The 18,330-nt window shown below is 42.0% G+C and overlaps 1 protein-coding gene across 2 annotated transcripts in view; it reads left to right on the forward strand.

Annotated features, from left to right (window-relative positions):
* The window catches only part of SPON1 (spondin 1), a 273,983-nt gene that overhangs the window by 14,010 nt on the left and 241,643 nt on the right, over positions 1–18,330 (forward strand). For both annotated transcript variants that reach the window (XM_073808641.1, XM_019948110.3), the window contains exon 2: positions 6,214–6,320. In XM_073808641.1, coding sequence (XP_073664742.1) covers positions 6,214–6,320 — 107 coding nt within the window. The remainder of the gene's footprint in view (positions 1–6,213; positions 6,321–18,330) is intronic.

Below are 18,330 nucleotides of genomic sequence, written 5' to 3' on the forward strand. Positions count from 1 at the left end.
AGGTAACTCACCAGAGGTCACACAGTTAATAAGTGGTGGCTCTAGGATTCTAATCTGAAATCTTTGCTTTTAACCTGTTCCCTGTATGTGCTCGCAGGATGGCTCCAAACGGACCTTTTTTTTTTTTTTTTTTTTTTTTGGTACGCGGGCATCTCACTGTTGTGGCCTCTCCCGTTGCGGAGCACAGGCTCCGGACGCGCAGGCTCAGCGGCCATGGCTCACGGGCCCAGCCGCTCCGCGGCATGTGGGATCCTCCCGGACCGGGGCACGAACCCGTGTCCCCTGCATCGGCAGGCGGACTCTCAAGCACTGCGCCACCTGGACCTTTTTTAAATTTTATTTTAATCCTTCATAAGCTTTTTTCTTGAATTTTCTGGGTCTCTTAATGGCCTCTTTTGGGAGGCACTTGGGAGGAGTCATTAGAGAGAAGATTCTATTATTTATTGCCAAGTAGCCATCTTCAGTCATTACTGGGACTCAGAACACGTGCACATTTGTTCCTTTCAGGAGAGATTCATATAATGGGCTTCTCTAGAGAGATAGGGTCTCCTCTCTTCCTTCAAATTATACTGTGTAACACAGTCATCACCACTGATAATTATGGCTTGAAACACCACACAAGTTCAGCCCCCAGAGCCTCCATCTTCTGTGTTGTATTTAATAAGGTAGAGTAGAACTTTAGCTTTCTAGAATTTACAGGAACGCATCATTCCAGGAAGCCGAGTTTGTGGGTAGCCCTTTAAGTGCTCTGCGCAGATATACAAAAAGATGCATACTTACCATTCGGAAACATTGTTTACTAATATTCTTATCAAAATAAAGCTTACGTACAGAAAAGCTCACAAATCGTGCATCTTGGTGAATTATCACTTGTTGAATACACTCATGCAGCTGGCACCCAGATCAAGAAATAGAACATGACCTGAACTCCAGAAGCACCCCGTTCCCTCCCAAATCAGCACTGCCTCCCCTTTCCCGCACTTGTGAGCACTGACCTGACCTCTAGGATCATAGATTACTTTGCCTGGTTTTGAACTTTATATAAATGTCCTCATACTTTTTGTATTCTTTTGTGTCTGTCTTCTTTCACTCGAGATTATGTTTGTGAGATTTACCCATGTTGTTGTAGGTAGAAGTAATTTGTTCATTTTCATTACTCTAAGGCATTCAGTTCTATGACTGGCCACAATTTATATATCCATGGCTGCTGATGGACATTTGAGTGTTTCCAGTTGGAAACAAATAATGTTACTATGAACATCTGATAGGTGTCATTTGATGCACATATGTCTGCATTTCTGTTGATTTAAGGGTGGCAGCACTGAGTCATAGGGTATGTATAAGCTCAGCTTCAGTAAATGCTGCTGAAGAGTTTTCCAGGGAAAATTGCTCATATTCAGTTCATCAGTCGTGTGTGAGAGTTCCAGTTAACAACATTTGATAATGTGAATCCTTTTAAGGTTAGTCAATCTAGTGGAAATGCAGTAGTATTTTGTTGTGGATTTAATTCTTATTTCCCTGTTGACAGATGAGGTTCAGTGCCTTTTCGTATCTTTATTGGCCATTTGGGCACCTTCTTCTGTGAAGTATTAGTTCATGTGATTTCCCTATTTTTTTTCTTTGGGTTCTCTATCTTTTCCTTATTGGTCTTAGAGAGTTCTTTATATATTTTGGATAAAAGTCAATTTATATATTTTGGATAAAAGTCCATTTCTGGTTAAATGGATTGCAGATACCTCCTTCCACACCATGGCTGACTTTTTCTTAGCAGTGTCTTTTGATAAGCAAAATTTTGATACCATTCCATTTACACATCTTCTTTATCATCAGTATTTTTATTTTTATGTCCTGTTTAAAAACTCTTTCCTACTCCAAGGTCATTCATATTTTATCTTATGCTACTTTCTAAAACCTTATTGTTTTACTTTTCACATTTAGCTCTACAGTCCATGTGAAGCACCAGGGCTTCTCTGGTGGTGCAGTGGTTGAGGGTCCGCCTGCCAATGCAGGGGACGCAGGTTTGTGCCCCGGTCTGGGAAGATCCCACATGCACGGGCTGGGCCCGTGAGCCATGGCCGCTGAGCCTGTGCGTCCATGCGGAGCCTGTGCTTCGCAACGGGAGAGGCCACAACAGTGAGAGGCCCACGTACCGCAAAAAAAAAAAAAAAAAAAAAAAAAAAAGAAAGATGTGAGGCAAAGACCAAGATTCACCTTTTTTACACGGTTTCCTAGTTGTCATTGACAATATCTTCTTTCCCCCACTGCTCTGCAGTATATCCTTAATGATAAATCAAGTTCACATATATTTGTGGAACTTTATCTGGACCTCAAACTATTCAGGCCTATTTTTCTTTCCTTATTATGGTACCCTGGCTTAATTTCTGTAGCTGCATAGGTCTCGATATCTGGGAATAGAAGCCATCCAACCTTGCCCTTCTTTTTCCAGATTGCCTTAGGTATTCTTGGCCCTTTGCATTTTCACATCAATTTTAGAAACGGCTTGTCAATATCACAGAAATCATGCTGCGAATTTAATGTAAGTTGCACTAAATCTATAAATCAATTTGAGAAGAATTGACATCTTTACAACCCTGAGTCTAGCAGTCCATGAACACGATTCAGTAAATGTAATTGCATATCAACTCTGTGCTAATCACTGTGCTGAGCTAAGATGTGGTTCTTGCCTTTGAAGGACTCACAAATAGGTAAACAAATACTTACACACAAAATATGATTTAATGTGATCATCTCATTACTGATAAGAATAAGAGCTAATATTTAATAAGTGCCTATTATCTGCCAACCATGATTTTAAGGACTTCAGTGCATTAGTTATGTTTTACACTGATACTTTGAGGTAAATGCTGTTATTAGGCCCATTATATAGGTATTTTTAATCTTAACAAAGTCCAGGGAAAAAGAGCACCCAGGTCTTGATGGGAAAGTCAGAGGAAACAGGAAACATCACAGAAAAGGTGAAAATTTAGCTGATTTCTAAAGAAGTTTGCTAAGAATGGAGGAGGTAGAACATTCCAAGCGTATGAATAGCATATGGAAAGAAAAAATATTGTAGGGTGAAATGATATATGGCTTTTCAGGAAACTGCCAGTGAGCGAGTCCCAGGACTGAAATGCAGTGTGGCAGGGAATGGAAACGTGGCTGATGAAGCTCTCCAGAAAGGCAGAGTCTGTGGGCCTGTCAGTCTATGGGGTTTGAGCTGTAGCCTGAAGGCAGTGACTGTGCAGCAGAAGTTGACTGTCTGTCTTATGCTGGGTTCCCCAGAAGCAGGTATTATTCATTTCCTAGGGCTCCCACGTATAGAACCACAAACCGGTGGCTTAAAACAACAGAAATGTATTTGCTCATGGTTCTAGAGGCTAAAAATCTGAAATCAAAATGTCATCAGAGGGCTTCCCTGGTGGCGCAGTGGCTGAGTCCGCCTGCCGATGCAGGGGACACGGGTTCGTGCCCCGGTCCGGGAAGATCCCACATGCCGCGGAGCGGCTGGGCCCGTGAGCCATGGCCGCTGAGCCTGCGCGTCTGGAGCCTGTGCTCCGCAACGGGAGAGGCCACAACAGTGACAGGCCCGCGTTCCGCAAAAAAAATAAATAAATAAAAAATGTCATCAGAGTTGGTTCTTTCTGGAGGCTCCTAGGGAGTTTCTTCCATGCCTCTCCCAGCCTCTGGTGACAATCCTTGCTGTTCATTGGCCTGCAGATGCCTCACTCCAATCTCTGCCTCTGTCATCACCTGGCATTCTTCCCTGTGTGTCTCCATGTCTCTTCTTCTAAGGACGCTGGCCATCTTGGACTTAGGATTACCTTAACCCAATATGATCTCATCTTAACTAATTACATCTGCAAAGACACTATTTCCAAATAAGATCACATTTCCAGGAACCTGGGATTAGGATTTTAACATATATTTTGGGAGGACACAATTTAACCCCATAACAAACCCTCAGGTGAGGATTTGGGTGCCACTGACTTATTAAGGAAGTGCTCCCAGGGGAGGCCAATAAGGGAGTGGGGAACTGGGACGGGGAGGAAGAAGCCTTGCCAGCCCATGACCCCAGTGAGCTCTGATTCTGCAGGGCCATTTCAAGGTGTCAGGTACCCCTCGGAATGGTCATCACCTGATGCAAAGTAGCTGGGCCTTTCATAGTAGGCAGAACAGACTCCAGTGACCAGGGACGAGCTGCAGGTGCTGGCCTCTGGAAGCAAAGGCACATCAACACCAGGGTCACATTACAATGGTACAGAGGAATTTGAGGTGATGTGGGCAGAGCACCTTTACTGTCTGCTTCTTGTTCTCTGCTCCCCTTCCTCCAGAATTGTGTAGAATAGCCTTGAAAGCCCTCCCACCCCACCCTAGATAACCTCCCACTGCTGTGGGGCTGTCTGTCTATCCCTCAGAGATCTCAGTTCTTTCTCCTGACATCATAAGCATCAATTTCTGCCTGCCACTGCTGTGCAACCACATTTCTTACTCTTCTTTACTTCTTTGTGCTTTTTTTCTCATCCTTTCTTCCTTCCTTTCTATCTGACCTTTTATAGACATCAGTAGCCACCAATCAGAATGCACCTTCACTTTTGTGGGATGAACTGGCTAACCACAGCATGAGATGTGCAGTCATTGTCTCCAAGTGCTTCTCTAAGATGTCATTGTGTTGGTGGCTCACGGACCATTGCTGAATTTTCCTAGATGGTGGTTTTAAGTTTTGGACTTTTGGAATGTTTCATTTTCAGGACTGAAACTAGAAGACTAAATGCCCCTCCTTAACAGGGGGTTGCTTATCAGAATCACATAAATACTATAGGTTCAATGAATTGAATTTTAAATTTTGAAAACAGTCGACGCTTACGGAATACACACACTATAGATATTCCTATATATGTAGGAATGTAGAGCAATGAGTGGAGTGTTAAACTGGGGAGGGGGCCAGACCCAAAGCCTGCCTCTGGGTGGTCTTACTACCTTCAGCGTGTCTGTTGACATTTCTGTGTCTTTGTGTCCATTTGTGAAATTAGAGGGCTTGGAATGGAGAATTCTTAGGATAGCACTAATAGTCTATAATTTTATGTTTAAAGAATCTTAGCATTTTAATGTAGGCAGTAATTTAGACCTCAATTTACATCAATTTCAAGAAGCTTGAATGGAGCATCTCTTAGATGCCAGGCTCTGTGCTAGGTGATAGGGATACAAAGAAAATGAAAACCCAGTTCCTCTCCAGCATTAACTCACAGTCCAGTGGAAAAGGGTGGTAAAAATAGAATTGCAGTCCAGTGCAAAAATTGCAATAAAGGATTTCCATCTCAGGGGATTGTAGATACAAAGGGAGGGGCAAACACCATTGCTAAGATCCCTGAGCTAGATTTCAATGAATACCTAGTTCTCTGGGTCAATGTGGGAAGGAAGACTTTAAAGTAGGTTCATAATTCCAACTGCTGTAACAAACAATCGCCCACAATATAAGTTTATTTCCAGTTTATGCCAAGTATAACATGGATGTTTCTGGTCCCTGAGTGATTATCTGTGTGGTTATCCAGAAACCCAGTTTCCTTACATCTTGTGGCTCTCCGTCCTTCTCCTGGGGCATCAGAGTCCTCTGCTGGATCTCCTGCATTCAGCAGGCAGAGATGGGAGAGGAGGAATGGAGAATCATGTAGAAAGTCTGGATGGGCCAGGCAGGAAGTGGCATGCATCATGTCTGTTCACACTTTCCACTGGTAGGACTGGGGCACCAGCAGACCAAACTGCAAGGGAGGCTGGGAATGTGTTCTAGCTGAGTACCCACAAGAAATAGGAAATGTGTTTTGCCACATCTTACAGGAGTTTGTGCTGCGAGCAGCTGGATCTCTCTTGAGCTGATCTATGGAAGTGTAACATTAGATAACTGTCAAGACCAGAGTTGCTGACCAGGGACTATTTTTGTCAAATTGTGGTTACTGAGAGAGAGCTCACCTCAGCCTTGGTTGATTCAAGAATTCCTAAGTGAGATTGTAGTTCAGACGTTTAGCAGGTTCTGAAATGTGAGAGGGGGCTGGGTGGAGAGGGTGAAATTTCACTACTCTACAGAATGAGCCTTTCCCACTGACAGCTGCCCCCGCTACCCACAGGTCTGGGATGTTGGGGAACTCAACGTTTATCCGTTTGACGAATGGAAGGCAGCTGATTCTTACGCTTATCATCTGCTGTCTTCTGTCTCTGCAGTGACACTTTCAGCTGCCCCTCCCTCTTACTTCAGAGGATTCACATTGATCGCCCTCAAAGAGAACAGAGAGGGTGATAAGGAGGAAGACCATGCCGGGACCTTCCAGGTAAGACCCCTTCTGGGCTTTTCCAGGGACCCCTGTCGCTCTAGTTGATGCCAAGTGAAAGGTGGGCCGGATCGAGGAGGCTGAGGGTAAGGAATGGGGCAGGTATCTGAGGGGGCTTCTCATGCAATTCCCTTGACCATTGGTCGGGTGAGCCAGGTCCATGGAAAGACCTATAACGGAGTAGGCAGCAAATGCCTCGCGTCTACCTTAAGGTCTTGGGGCTTGGCCACCAGGCAGGGCTCTTCTGGGGCTCACAGTACCTTGGGCAGCAGACAGTCCAGTGTGGTGGGAGCTCTGAGAACCCTGCCGAGGCACAGATGTGTTTCCTGTGCAGCCATTTCTCAGTCGACTGGCAATTTTCAAGTGTAAACGGAACAAGAGCTTAGGCTGGCCAGACTGGAGGGAGTTCAAAGCACGGGAGAAGGACTATTAAGGGAACGAAGAGATTGATTTATGAGGGAAGATTAAAAGAACTAAACATGCTTTGCTTGGCTAAATGAACAGGGCCGAGTTGAAGAGGTGGTAATGGTCTTCAAATGTCAGTCCTTGCAGAGCAGCCTCTTCCAGGGGAGGCCTCGTTTGACTTTGTACAAAAGGGCACAGCAAGACGAAAGTGGGTCAGGAGAAGAAAGGGAATCTCAAAGACAAGGGCCCTGCCAGTGAGTCATATTTCACCGTGGAATATTCTTCCAGGGGAAGTGGCAGGAACATCACCCCCTCTCAGAGGTTTAGAAAGAGGCCGGCAAGTTGTCAGAACGTGTCCCAAAATGACTGGGGCGATCCTAGGAGGAGGCGCGGCCAAATCTGCTGTAACCATTTTTCATCTCAAATTTCCATTGTTCTGGAATCCATTTTTATCTGGCATTTGCAAACTCAGAAGAAAAAAAAAAAAAACTCAGGAAGAATACTTACACCCATAGCTGACTGCTGGGGATTCTGGTACAATTTGTGGGTTCCATAGAGCACCCAAGATATCTTCCCCATCCAAAGATATCTTTAACCCCTTGTGGGCAGGTTGTAATTTTGAATCCTGTGATTTAAAAAAAATGTCCAGCGTTTAAGATTCTGGACTTCTGGCCTAGTGGAACTGTTAATTCCATGATAATTGTAATGTGCTTCTATGGACCTAGATGTCAGGAACTTCCTTGGCATGTATCTGAAGGAGTTACCCAGATACAACCAATATTCGTTGGGTAGTTACCATATGCCAGACACTTGGTTAAGTGCTTTACCTTATCTTGGTTTATCTTAATTTAATTAGTTTACCTTATCTTAGTTTGATTCTCACAGCAACCAAGTAGATAGGAACTATTATCCCTATTTTATAGATCAGGAAATTGAAGCTAGAGAGATTAAATCACTTACCTAAAGTGATTTAATAGTAAATAGTAAGGCCAGGCTTCTGTCTCAGGTGTCTGATTCCAGTGACTAAATGTCTTCCCTATAGTACAGAACAAGCTCCTGGCCAGGTGTGTTTGGACAGTGCATCAGCAAGATTGTTATTATAGGGAAAGGAAGATTCATGCATACGTTCAGCCCATAAAGCACTAAAATATATTCCTCTTGTTCTTGTTGTTCTAATTTACCTGGAGGTGTGAATGCTTTATAAGATTGGGGCAGCTGAGAGATCTGGGTACCTGAGTGTCGGGAGGGATAAAGTTCTAAGAAGGGAAAAGTGGGGGGTGGGAGATGAGAAATGTGATCTTAATATTCACCCAAGCAAAATTTATCTGCTTTAAAATGATACTTAGATGTATATACGCAGAAGAGTTGAAAGGAGGGACTTGAACAGATAGTGTATAGCCGTGTTCATAGCAGCATTATTTACAAGAGCTGAAAGACAGAAGCAACCCAAATGTCTACTGATGGATGAATGGATAAACAAAATGTGGTGTATACATACAGTGGAATATTATTCATCTTTAAGAAGGAAGGAAATTCTGACACGTTATCACGTGGATGACCCTTGAAGATATTAAGCTAAGTGAAGTAAGTAGGCACAAAACGACAAATATTGTCTGATGTCACTTATATGAGCTACGCCGTCAAATTCATAGAGACAGAAAGTACAGGGGATGTGGGGCAGGGGGAAACAGAATTATTGAACAGATGTGGAGTTTCAGTTTGGGAAGATGAAAAAAGTTCTGGAGATAGGTGGTGGTGATGCCTGTTCAACAGATGAATGTACTTAATGCCATGAACTGTACACTTAAAAATGGTTAAAATGGTAAATTTTATACATATTCTGATACACACACACAAAATGATGCCTGAGTTAGGCCAGTGGGGACATGGCTTCTTTCTTTGATGCCATTTTAATTCAGTAAATTGACAGTCCTCTCCAGCTCACTGTTGTCTCTTCTTGGCCAAATCTTGGTCCTTGCAACCAGTTGGTGAATACAGGGCCCTGCTCACAGTGGGCAGTGGGTAAATGTTTGTTGAATGAATAAACGAACAAATTATTCTTTCTACTAGTGCCCATAACTCAGTCCTATTTGGGATTGTTCCAGAACTCCTATCTCTTTATGCATCCATCCTTCCTTCTTCTCTTAGAGCTTCTGACATCCTTTCTTCTTACATCACAGTGGTTCTCAGAGTGTGCTCTCTGGACCAGCAGCATCAGCACCATCTGGGAACTTGTTAGAAACAGAAAATCTCAAGCCTCACCCAGACCTTCTGAATCAGAAGCTCTGAGGGTGGGGCTCCCACAGCCTGTGTTTCAGCAAGCCCTCAGGGTGAATCCAATGCCCACTCGAGTTTGAGAACCAGTGTTGACATGAGACATGGATCCAGCCCATCCAACATGAACTTCTCCACCATCACATCAACATATCTGTTGTTTGAGCCCTAGAGGGATCAAAGTGGGAAACACACATGAAAAATGCCTAGCATACAACAATAATGCTTGTATGCCAGATACTGTTCTAAGTGGTTTACATTTTTTAACTGATTTAATCCTCAGAGTAACACCATGAGATAAGCATTATTATCCTGTTTTTCACAGATGAGGAAATTGTGGCACAGAGCAATTCAATAACTTTCTTAAGACCATTCAGCTCTAAGCAATAAATCTGGGATTCAAACGCGGGCAGTCTGGCTCCAGATCCCTGCTCCCAACCATGTATACTGCCTCTCAATGTGTACATGTTAAGTGAAAAAATGAGAGTGTCTTATGACTTTTTTATGGTAGTAGTCTCTAGGTCAAGAGCTTTATATTCGTTATCCTACTTAGTTCTCATAGCAACCCTGGGAAGTCAGGATTGTTAGACCCATTTTCCAGATGATGAAACTGAGTCTCCAAGGGGCTAAGTAAATTGACCAGAGTAATCCAACATCCATGGAGGTGGAGTGTGGGGGAATGGGAGGGAAGGGACTCTGTGCCAGTGATTTCCTCACACTCATCTCCCCACCCCTGCCCTGCCCTGTGCATTAAATGCACACTTCACTTGGGTGCCCAGTATCTCCAAAGTTAGAGGGGGAAGAATCATTACTCATGCCCCATCCTACCTCTCCTGCTTCAGACATTGTGCTCTCTATGCTTGCGCTCCTCCACTCTAGCATAAACATCTTTTCTCTCTGTACCAAAGCTGTCATCTTTGGAGTCATTCATTTATGCATCTGCATTTACTGAGGGTCTCCGATGTGCCAGGCGCTAAGGTAGGCACTGGGTTTACGATGGTGAGAAAAACAGACATAGTCCTGCCCTCAAGGAGCTTACAGCATCTTCCTTGTAATGGTGCCTTATATCAACAGGGATGGCAAACAGTCAGCAAGTCATCAGTTGGAACATGAACAGATGATCAGAAGCTGCAAATACCTATGTAATTTTTAAAATACATGCATGGCAATTAACAAATATTTAGATATATTTCTTTGTTAACACCCTCACTCCAAATATGACAGCTTTGAGGACTTGACATCAGCAACAAAATTCTAATACCCTTTAAATCTGGTGGAAGATTACATTCTTAATTCTAAAAGTAACTCTGAGAGCGAGTGATTTTGCTTCTAAATGAGAGCCCTTACTCAGAGAGCACCGACTCACCAGGTACAAAAGAAACTTTAAAGCAAACTTTAATGCCCCTTTAGACCCAGTGGGGAGGGGCTGGGGCTGCTTGGGACTGGGAGGGTAAGGGTTACAGCTCTCACCACCCCGGCAGAGGCCCAGGAGAAAGGGGTGGGGCTGCCTTCTCTGCTTCCAGCTGCGGGTCCAGCGTGGCAGCTTTGGCACAGACTAGGGTATCTGTCCCCAGCTGCCAGAAGGGAGAGACACGGGAGTCTGATGAGCTAGCTGGGTGTGCTCATGGTTAATTGAAAGTGACAAGGAATGCAGCAGCTGGACTGCCTGTACAGAAGTAATCCACCAATTCTTTATAACTGTATTGTTCAAAACGAGTTGCTCCCAGGAATGCTCGTGGCCCAGCCAACTGCCCAGCTCTTTCTCCCTCCTCCTTCAGGTCTCTGCTCAGAAGTCCCTTTCCCAGGGGGCGTGCCCCATCACCCTATTTGAAACTTCATTCCCCCCCTTCTGTCCCTGAGCTGAATTCCCTATCCCTCTCCACCACTTAATTTTTTTCCATTGCCTTTATTGCCATCTGACGTGCTATCTGTTTGACTTGTTGAGCATCATCTGCCCCCTTCCACTAAACTGTAAGCTCCGCGGGGCAGGGATTTTTGCCTGTCTCGTTTGCTGCTATATTCCCAGCACCTTGCCCTGTGCGCCTCACAGAGTAGGCACTCCAGTTTGACAGAATTTTAAGCACAGTATTTGTACTAAAATTCAAGCTGCTAGTTTATAACACCATCACTTTATTTTATTTTTAATTTAAGGCCTGCATGCATCAACTAGTTTAGGGGATAGTCTGCCAATCAAAGAAGGAAGCTTCATTATAAAGAGGAATGTTTGCCTAAGATTCCTTATCAATACCATACAAACGAGCATCTTTTAATAACTAATTATTCCATTTTCTTTTTTTTATCTTTTTTTTTTTTTTTTTTGCGGTACGCGGGCCTCTCACTGTTGTGGCCTCTCCCGTTGCGGAGCACAGGCTCCGGACGCACAGGCTCAGTGACCATGGCTCACGGGCCCAGCCTCTCCATGGCATGTGGGATCTTCCCGGACCGGGGCACGAACCCGTGTCCCCTGCATCAGCAGGCAAACTCTCAACTACTGCACCACCAGGGAAGCCCTATTCCATATTCTTAATCACCTGTTTATAAATTATTTCCATTATCTCTTCACTAACAATACATATTTGTTAGCTCCTAATGAGTTCTGAGCCACATGAGACGCTAAATGAGTTTTCAACACACTTTTCTAAAAATAAACTGCTATTGCAAGCCTGTTCTTAGGAATTCTCTCTTACTTTATAGGAAAACGTCCTCTTTTTACACTCACCTAAGCTTAATCGTGACCCTTACAAGATACTAGAATTTTTCAATCTACTATTCACTACTATAAATAAGGGAGTAAAGGTTTCTTGCATGAAGTTTTTTTCCTTATTTGGTATTAGTTTGCTAGAAGAGATTCCCAGAAGTGTAATTACAAATGCAAAGGATATGGAAATTTTTATAGTTTTGATATGTGTTTCAAGGGTGATTTCCATCCCCCAGCCCTCCCCCAAATTTTCACTCAGCACTCTTTTCAACAACCTGAATATGGGCATTCCATCGAAGTAGCCACACCCACTGATATGAAGGGAAACATATATTCCCATATCAGGGCTGGGCATGACAGGATCTGGGCAGGTCAAACTGATAGACCAAATCTAGCAAGATGAAAGCTAATGGAAGAAAACAGAAAGTTACCTACTTAGATCCAAATAACCTATTGCACCTGTACAAGAAGAGCGATTTGGATTTATGGTAGCACGTTAAACAAACAAACAACAACAAAAGAATCTGAGGATTTTTAGTTGCCTGTAAGTAAGTTCAGAATGAGTCATTCATGAGATAGGACCACAAAACACAAATGAGGTCCCAGTATGCATCATAGGTGCATGAACACATAGATTGTCTTATGGGATTCTTAATCCGTCCTGAGATAGCCCATAATATTCTCTTTCTTTTCCTGTAGAGTACACCTTTCTAGTGAATGGATATTACCATATAAAACACACAGTGCTTTCTTTCATTCATTTACTTGTTTATTCAAATATTTCCATATCATTTATAGCACCCTACTTTTCCTTAAGGGTGGTTATTACAACTTATATACTTGCTTGTAGGATTATTCGTTTAATATTGCTCTGCCACGGCAAATTGTAGGGCATAACCGTATCTATTTTGTTCACTAGTGTATTTCTATCAACTAGCACTGTGCCTGGCACATGGTGGACACTCAATAAATATTAGTTGGGATGATCTAATAAAAGCACTAATTACCAGCTATGTGAAAGGCAACATACTAGGCTCTGAGCATACCGAGATGAATAATTAAGGCCTGGTCCATGGTGTTAATTAGGAGGTTAAGATCTACAATAGAACTTCGCAACCCTGGCATGCTAGGTGTACTGGCCGAGTACAAAATGGATTATAGGAGAGCCTAGATATTTATTTCCTTGGGTATTGGGGTGGTCTTGTCTGTTTACTCGAAATGCGATCATTTCCTACCTGTGACATAAAGAGACTTGTATAGAAAGAACTCTATTGCAGCACACTAAGTGTTATAATTGCGGCATGTGTGCAAATAGGAAAGCAATCATTTGTAGGAAGCGAGGAGTGAGAGCTGATTTGGGAGAAGAGAAAGGATATTTATAGAGATGATAACTTTTTTTAAATTGAAGCATAGTTGATTTACAGTGTTGTATTAGTTTCAGGTGTACAACAAAGTGATTCAGATATATATATATATTCTCTTTCAGATTCTTTTCCATTATAGGTTATTACAAGATATCAAATATAGTTCCTTGTGCTATACAGTAGGTCCTTGTTTTTTATCTATTTTATATATAGTAGTGTGTATCTATTAATTCCAAACTCCTAATTTATCCCTCCCCCCCTTCCCCTTTGGTAACCATAAGTTTGTTTTCTATGTCTGTGAGTCTGTTTCTGTTTTGTAAATAAGTTCACTTGTATCATTTTTTTAGATTCCACATATAAGTGATAGCATATGATATTTGTCTTTTTCTGTCTGGCTTACTTCACTTAGTATGATCATCTCTAGGTCCATCCATGTTGCTGCAAATGGCACTATCTTATTATTTTTTATGGCTGAGTAATATTTCATTGTGTATGTGTGTATACACACACACACACACACACACACACACACACACACAAACACACACACCCCACACCTTCTTTATGCATTCATCTGTTGATGGACACTTAGTTTGCTTCCATGTCTTGGCTATTGTAAAAAGTGCTGCTGTGAACATTGGGGTGCATGTATCTTTTGGAATTAGAATTTTCTCTGGATATATGCCCAGGAGTGGGATCACTGGATCATATGGCAACTCTATTTTAGTTTTTTTAAGGAACCCGCATACTGTTCTCCATAGTGACTGCAGCAATTTACCTTCCCACCAACAGTGTAGGAGGGTTCCCTTTTCTCCAGACCCTCTCTAGCATTTATTATTTGTAGACTTTTTGATGATGGCCATTCTGCCTGGTGTGAGGTGATACCTCATTGTAGTTTTGATTTGCATTTGTCTAATAATTAGAGATGTTGAGCATCTTCTCATGTGCCTGTTGGCCATCTCTGTGTCTTCTGTCTCTTTGAGACAATAACTTTTGAGTTGTCTTTTGGATAGTTTTAAAGTTTGCAGGTGGACAAGGGGTGAAGATAAAGGGTTTGTGTGAAAACCACTATACTCTTTCCTCTATTTTTTTTTTGAAGTTTAAACCATGTTTCATGTTTATTACTTTCCAACACTAAATTTTGTTTTAGAAAATTAATATGAGAAAAAAATAAGTAATAGACATTTGTTACATTTAAAATACTTAATTTTTGGTTGTAGTGAACAATATTTCATTTCTGCCCTCAACTAGTTTAAAGTGGAAAAGCACCTAACCAAATGCAGAACTTAATACACACTTAGAGCTTATAATTTAGTATAAGGGAATTAGAGACAATATACAACATAAATAAAATATACCTGTGGTAGGTAATAGGGGTAATGGGAAAAATAAAGCAACTGGAATGGATAGATGGAATTTAAAATGGTGGTTATGGTGAGTTGCTAAGAAAAATGGCATTTAGGTAAAGACCTAAATGCTATGACAGAGCAATCTTTCCTCTATTTCAAAACTTGCTCTATTTTAGTGTTTCATTGTATCTACTTTGACAAGCACATCGAGACCAGTGAAGGCACAGTAAACGTTTTCTCGAATGAATGAATGAACGAACGAATGAACAAATGAATGAACCAGGGGATGGATGACATGCTATGCTGGCCCCTTCCCTTCAGGAACTCACTCGGTGTAAAATGCCTCTGTGAGCTGTGATCCTAAAGGAACCATCAAAAGGACATATTTAAAAATCAGTGTCAAGACCTCTTCTTCAACGCTTAGTTTTCTTTTTTTAATTGATGTTTAAAATCATTTAACATTGCTGCTTATCATTTAAAATGAGAAGCAGTGTGGCATGTGAGTGCCTGGGCTGGATGTCTGTCCTCAGGCTGCCATAGCCCTGGTCCCTGTTGCCTGATACCAGAAAGGACAACAAGTAGTTTCCTTCCAAGGAGGCAAGCCCTGAGTCTGGGGACCAGATGCCTAATCAGGACTTGAGCATCATTCCTCTCGACAGAGCACACCCTTGTTTTGTGATGGAAAATACAGAAAATGGTAAATACAGAGGATAAAGAAGAGATAAAATTAGTCATCTTATAATCTAGAGATAATCATTATTAGCATTTGGGTATCTTTCCTTCTAGATTTTAAGTGTGTACACACAGCACACACAGGTATATGTGTATATGTGTAAATTAGCTCCTCTCTTTCTAGAGGTGGCCATTTAGAATTTGACAGTATCAGTGGTGGTCACACAGTTTATTATGACAGTAAAAAGTATCGCTATTTTTAGGCTGATCTTCCTCCTCCAAAAGGATCATGTATCTCATTATTTTCCAATTCGAGCTTCGCTTTTCTATTTAGAATGTACAGTGGGTGTCTGAAAAAAAAACATGGGTTTTGGAGTTTGCAGACGCGAGCTCAAATTCTGCCTCTACCAACTGGGTGAAGAAGTCACTTAATTTCTCTGAACCTTAGTTCTTGCATCTATAAAATAGGCATGATAAAGATTGTTTGGAGTATCAGATGAGATAATTTATGTAAAATGCCCAGCACAGTGCCTGGACATAATCAATGTCTTCTCCTTCTGAGTCAGCAGCCCAGAGCCCTTTCTACCTTTCTGTGTCCAGTGAATCACAAACTCCATCCCTCTGTAGATGTGGCAGACAGCTCATCTTAGGTATAACTCACCAGCTGTCTGTGTGCCTCTACCAAGTGAGGGGAGAGACAGACTTCTTCAGTTCTTTCTATCTTCACTGTAATATGATTGGGAGGCTATAATATAAAGTGAAAAATTTCAGTGGATACATGATACCCAGTAAAAAAAAAACAAAATTCTATGGGTGCTAGCTGTTTGGCTGGGCTCAATGACTGGCTTTGTGACCTACTCCACACAACAGCTTCACCAAAAATGGGATTCAAATTGTACCTTGACAAGGTCTCTACACCTCAGGGAATGAGCAGATGGAGGAAACCACGACTGTCACCTCCAGGTACTAACCGGTCTAGTTGCTTCATTAATTTTCATTCTCTCACTCCAGGCTGTAAGTTTCACAAGAACAGGGACTGTCTGTCTCTTTCACCACTGCACAACACTGTCAGGTGCAGTATCAGGTGCTCAGTAAATATTTGTCACAAAAAGAAATAAATGTATTAATTTCCCGTCAGTCTCAGACCCATCCCATGAGGTAGGCACTATTGTCATCTCCATGTTACAGGCAAGGTAACACTGAGTGAATTAGAAATGTGACAAAAGGCACAGAGCCAGTAAATGGCAGTGAGCAAGGATTAAAACATCTGCAGTCTGTACCATTTTCTCTATTAGCAACTCTTGTAGCTCCAGGGGCAGCTGTATGGGAGAGACAGACATAAATTGACTACTCGGTCCCCTAAAATCCTTTCTGGGTCATTCCAGGGATCACACCAGGTTTATCATCTCACAGCACTTCATATGCCATGTCCTCTGTGTTTCCTGATACTCATGTCTTACTTTCATCCTATTTAGAATCTGTGCCCCCTACCCATCTCCGAGCTCTCAAACACTTGGTACATACCTTTATTCTAGTTCTTCAGACACCGTGTAGCCCTGATGTGTTAAATCCCTATTTGCCTACAAGATTCTGCAAAGAGGCAGGAATCTGGGCTACAGCCATCTCTGTATTCCCACGGCCTCACGAAGACTTGGCACTGGCCAGTTGATAAATGTTTTCCAAATTGGTGGATGACTGCTGCTGGAATTTCTGGCCCTAGCCCCTTGTTTGCTGGCATTACTTGGTCTCATGCTTTCTTGCATGGGAACTAGTGTTGTTTCCACATCTATTTTTCTAAAGCTCTGGAAATCATTTGCAAATACATGACAGAATTGTTTAGCAGACAATATATAATGTTTACTGCTCCCAAAGCACTTTTATCATGTATGTATTAAGTAGCTTAAAAATGTCAATAAGTCACTGTAGGGCCTTGCAATCCCGTCATCTTTAGAATGAGAATGATGAGCCTTCATTCCAGACCTAACTACCTTATAGGATAGATCTTAACTGGTTTTACAAACTTGTAAGCCATCTGTATGCTTCTTAAAATAGTTAAATCCAAAGAGCAAATGGATCATAGTTTACTTAAACAATAGCCTATTGTAGCATATTTAGGTAAATCTGTTAAATACTATAAATAATTTTTATGAAGAAAATCTTTTCATTCATTTACTTATTTTCAACAAATATTTACAAAGTCTATTATGTACAAGGCCTATTCTAGGCTGTGAGTATATAGCTGTGGCAAAACAGACAAAAACCCTTGCCCTTATGGACATTGTGTTTCTAGATTTTAGATCATTTCCATGGGATAGAGTCCCAAGTTTCTATATCAAATAGTTTTTTGGCTCTTGACATATATTGTTATATCACTGTTTATCACAGCTGATCAAGTAGGAATTTGAGTAGAAGCCTAGCTCAGAGCTTACTTTTAGAGAGAATGTGTAACCTTTGTCAAGTTACTTGGTCTTGGTTTTTCCCCTTGGACACAAAACTGTCCCTCCCATTGACCCCCAGCTGATATCCGATGTTGTCCCCTAGTCCTTCATTTTGGGGAGGCCAAGGTGTTGGCTGGAAAAAGTTCCCATCCATCTACCATGTGGTTACTAACCCCCAGCTTGCAAATCCCATTCTTGTGCAATTACCTTCTTGTAATCAAGACCTCGTCAACATTTCAAGATTCTTCAAATTTGGCATCTTTTATCCAACATAGGTAATTACTGTCCTCACAGCCTATGTCCCTGCAGACTGAATGAGCCTGTATCCTCAGCTAAGCCATCAATGCATGCTTCAAGGACTGTGTATTTCCTCTTCCGTCTGCCCAGGATGCTCTTCCCCCAGATAGCCATTAAAATCCACACGACCTCACTTCTTTCAGGTTCCTGCTCAGAGGTCTCTTTTGTCAAAGAGTCCGTTTCTGACCATATTTTATCAAACAATACCCCCATAACTCTTAATTCCATTTACCCTGTTTAGTTTTCTTCTTTTGACTGATCACCACCTGACATGGTTGGTATGTGCTTGCTGGTGTGTTAGCTGTTTTCCCTCACTGCAATGTCAACTCCACAAGAGTAGGGACATTGCTTTGTTCGGCACTGTGTCTGTTCAGCACTATCATGGTGTCTGGCACATAGTAGGCAATTAATAAATAGCATTGCCTATTTATTGAATTCAGCCCGAAAAGCCGTTGTTCTTTTTGACAATGAAATGATACTGACTCTATGTAAAGACAAGGATTCTGGCCCACG

The sequence above is a fragment of the Tursiops truncatus genome, chromosome 8 (genome assembly GCF_011762595.2).
Source record: "Tursiops truncatus isolate mTurTru1 chromosome 8, mTurTru1.mat.Y, whole genome shotgun sequence".
Classification (NCBI taxonomy): Eukaryota; Metazoa; Chordata; class Mammalia; order Artiodactyla; family Delphinidae; genus Tursiops; species Tursiops truncatus.